The 2,955-nt window shown below is 60.0% G+C and overlaps 1 protein-coding gene across 1 annotated transcript in view; it reads left to right on the forward strand.

The window, feature by feature from the left end:
* SF3B4 (splicing factor 3b subunit 4) overlaps nt 1-876 on the forward strand; it is a 21,069-nt gene extending 20,193 nt beyond the window's left edge. Inside the window, exon 3 of the mRNA XM_029957991.1 lies at nt 721-876. Coding sequence (XP_029813851.1) covers nt 721-876 — 156 coding nt within the window. The remainder of the gene's footprint in view (nt 1-720) is intronic.
* The last annotated feature ends 2,079 nt before the right edge of the window (nt 877-2,955 follow it).

Here is a 2,955-nt window from a genome sequence, read left to right on the forward strand (position 1 = left end):
GCCGCTGGGAAGTCTTGGGCCCTCCCCGCCTTCTCCCTTCCCCTCCCCACTGGAATCCGCCTTTCGGGATCAAAAATCCTCCTGGCTATTTATAAAGGGCCGGTGGAGCCCCCTCGGCTCCCGGGGACGGATCCGGCTGTCAGAGCCTTCAGCTGTTTGCTGCTCCCTCCGCTCCCAACCCCGGGCGGCAACAGCCGGGATTCCCTCCTCATTCCCACCCGGAGCCAGACCCAGGCCAGGGACCAGGATTCGCCTCCGGAGGGTCCGGGGGGATTTGGTGCCCATCCCGTGGCATTTGCCGGGGTAAGTGAAGCACTGGGAGGTGCTGGGGATGGAGGGATGGGATTTATGCCAAGCACGGTGTGGAAGGACGAGTGGATCCTTTGGGACTGACTGTACGCATGGCCCAACCTGGGATCCCCTCTTCCAGCTCTTTAGCAAATCCTGTTTCCCCCAAATACTTCCCTTCCCACCCCAATCCCAGCGCTGCAGCTCTCCTGGGCTCAGGTGGGCACGAGGCTTCGCTCCCTGCTGGGCAGAGCCAGGCCTGGAAAACAGCAGGAACTTGATTTCCAAAGGGATTTGTGGGTGCTGGGGCGCTGAGGGACCAAACTGTCCCTCCCAATGCTGGGATTCCCATCCCTGTCCTCTCCCATGGCCTCCAAAATGGACCTGGAAAATGCTGGCGTGGACATTTTTGACCATTCCTCCTCCCTGCAGAAACAGGGGCTGGTGCAGCTCCTTGCTGCAGGTGGGATTTTGGGAATGCAGCCGGCATGGCCGAGCGGTCACCGACCCCTGGGGACATCGGCCACCTTCGGCCCGGGCCGTGTTTGTGTTCAGGACTTGGCTGGGCCCCAGGAGGGGAAGCTGTGAGAGAAAATGCTGGAAAAGCATTCTCTGTGAGGATACATCCCATTCCCTGTGGGGATACATCCCATTCCCTGTGAGGATACATCCCACTTCCTGTGGGGATACACCCCATTCCCTGTTAGGATACATCCCACTTCCTGTGGGGATACACCCCATTCCCTGTTAGGATACATCCCATTCCCTATTAGGATGCATCCCATTCCCTGTTAGGATGCATCCCATTCCCTGTTAGGATACATCCCATTCCCTGTGGGGACACATACCATTCCCTGTTAGGATACATCCCATTCCCTGTGGGGATACATCCCACTCCCTGTTAGGATACATCCCATTCCCTGTGAGGATACATCCTGCAGGGAAAAGCACGGTGCTTTTCCACAGGGACTCACTCCTGGGGGTGCAGGTGGGAGGTTTCCAGGAAGGAAACCCGTGGAGCTCCAGGGAAGCTCCCACAGGGGACGTGACCCCACAGCCCCCAGGTTTGGGGGCTCCTGAAGCTCCTGTGCCCCCTCCCCAACCCCCCATCCCGGCGCTCCTGCTCCCTCTGCCGCTCCGGCTGTCATTCCCAGCTGGATCTGAGCCCGGCTAAATTTAGGAGGATCGATGTCATCCCCCGCCTCTGCCCCGCGGGGGAAAGGACGGAGCAAAGGTGGCCGGGGAGGAGAAAGGGGAGCACGGTGCTGCATGGGGGGCTCTGCTCCCCACCCCCGGCACAGACGTCCAGAACCCCGGATTTTATCCAGCTCCGAGGCCATGGAAGAGCCCAGGGAGGCTGGAATTTTCCCGGGTCATCCCATGGAACTTTCCAGCTGTCTCTTGGGGCAGAGCCGGTGACAAGGACACCCATGTGTCCCGCAGGGAAGGAGCTCTGGGTGCCGGGAGCCAGATGGTTTCCTGAGGAGGCTGACGCAGGTGAGGGGGGCAGTGGGAATGTGGGAATGAGGGTCCGACGAGCAGGACACGGTGCTGGCACCCAGGGGTGCTCCAGTCACACGTGTGGTGTCCCCAGACTGAGGGAGGATTAGGGTGCCCAGCACCCACACCCCGAGAAAACAGCTCAAGCTGCATCTCAGGAGGTTTAGGTTGGATATCAGGGAAAGTTTCCTCATGGAAAGGGTGGTCAGGCCCTGGCGTGGGATGCACGGGGCAGCAATGCAGTCCCAGCCCTGGAAGTGTTCAAAGCTGTGCGGATGTGGCACCTGGGGACAAGTTGGTGGCCTTGGAGACAAGTTGGTGGCCTTGGAGACAAGTTGGTGGCCTTGGAAGTGCTGGGTTGGACTCGGTGGCAGCTGCAGGGCCCTCTCAGATCCCACCTCTGCTCCACTTCCAGGGGAGCTGCCGGATGACGCCGGGAGCTGCCGGTGGGTGAGGGACCCCCCGGTCTCCGCATGGATGGGAATGGGGAGACCTGTCGGCAGTAGGAGCCCGGGACAGCTGGAAAACCCCGGCCTCTTCCTCCGCACGCTCCTCCTCCTCCTCCTCTGCAGGCATGGTAAGGATCCACACGGGCAGGTTCATCCCAGGGACTGAGCCCTGCATTCCAGGGAATCCAAATTCATCCCAGGGACTGAGCCCTGCATTCCAGGGAATCCAAATTCATCCCAGGGACTGAGCCCTGTACTCCAGGGGACCCAGATTCATCCCAGGGACTGAGCCCTGCATCCCAGGGGATGCAAATTCATCCTAGGAACCAAACCCTGCATCCCAGGGGACACAAATTCATCCCAGGGACTGAGCTCCTCACCCTGGGGGATCCAAATTCATCCCAGGGACCGAGCCCCGCACCAGGAGACAATTCCTTCCAGGAAGGGCCTCCATGGGAGTCTGGAGTGGGTTAGAACAGGGAGACAAGAAGGGTTTCCATGGGAATCTGGAGTGGGTTAGAACAAGGTGACAAGACCTTCCAGGAAGGGTTTCCATGGGAATCTGGAGTGGGTTAGAACAGGGTGACAAGACCTTCCAGGAAGGGTTTCCATGGGAATCTGGAGTGGGTTAGAACAGGGTGACAACTCCTTCCAGGAAGGGTCTCCCTGGGAATCTGGAGCAGTCTGGACGGTGCGAGGCGGTGGGAGGAGCAGGGGC

This window comes from Manacus vitellinus, unplaced genomic scaffold, assembly GCF_001715985.3.
Source record: "Manacus vitellinus isolate BGI_N305 unplaced genomic scaffold, ASM171598v3 scaffold_134_pilon, whole genome shotgun sequence".
Taxonomy (NCBI): Eukaryota; Metazoa; Chordata; class Aves; order Passeriformes; family Pipridae; genus Manacus; species Manacus vitellinus.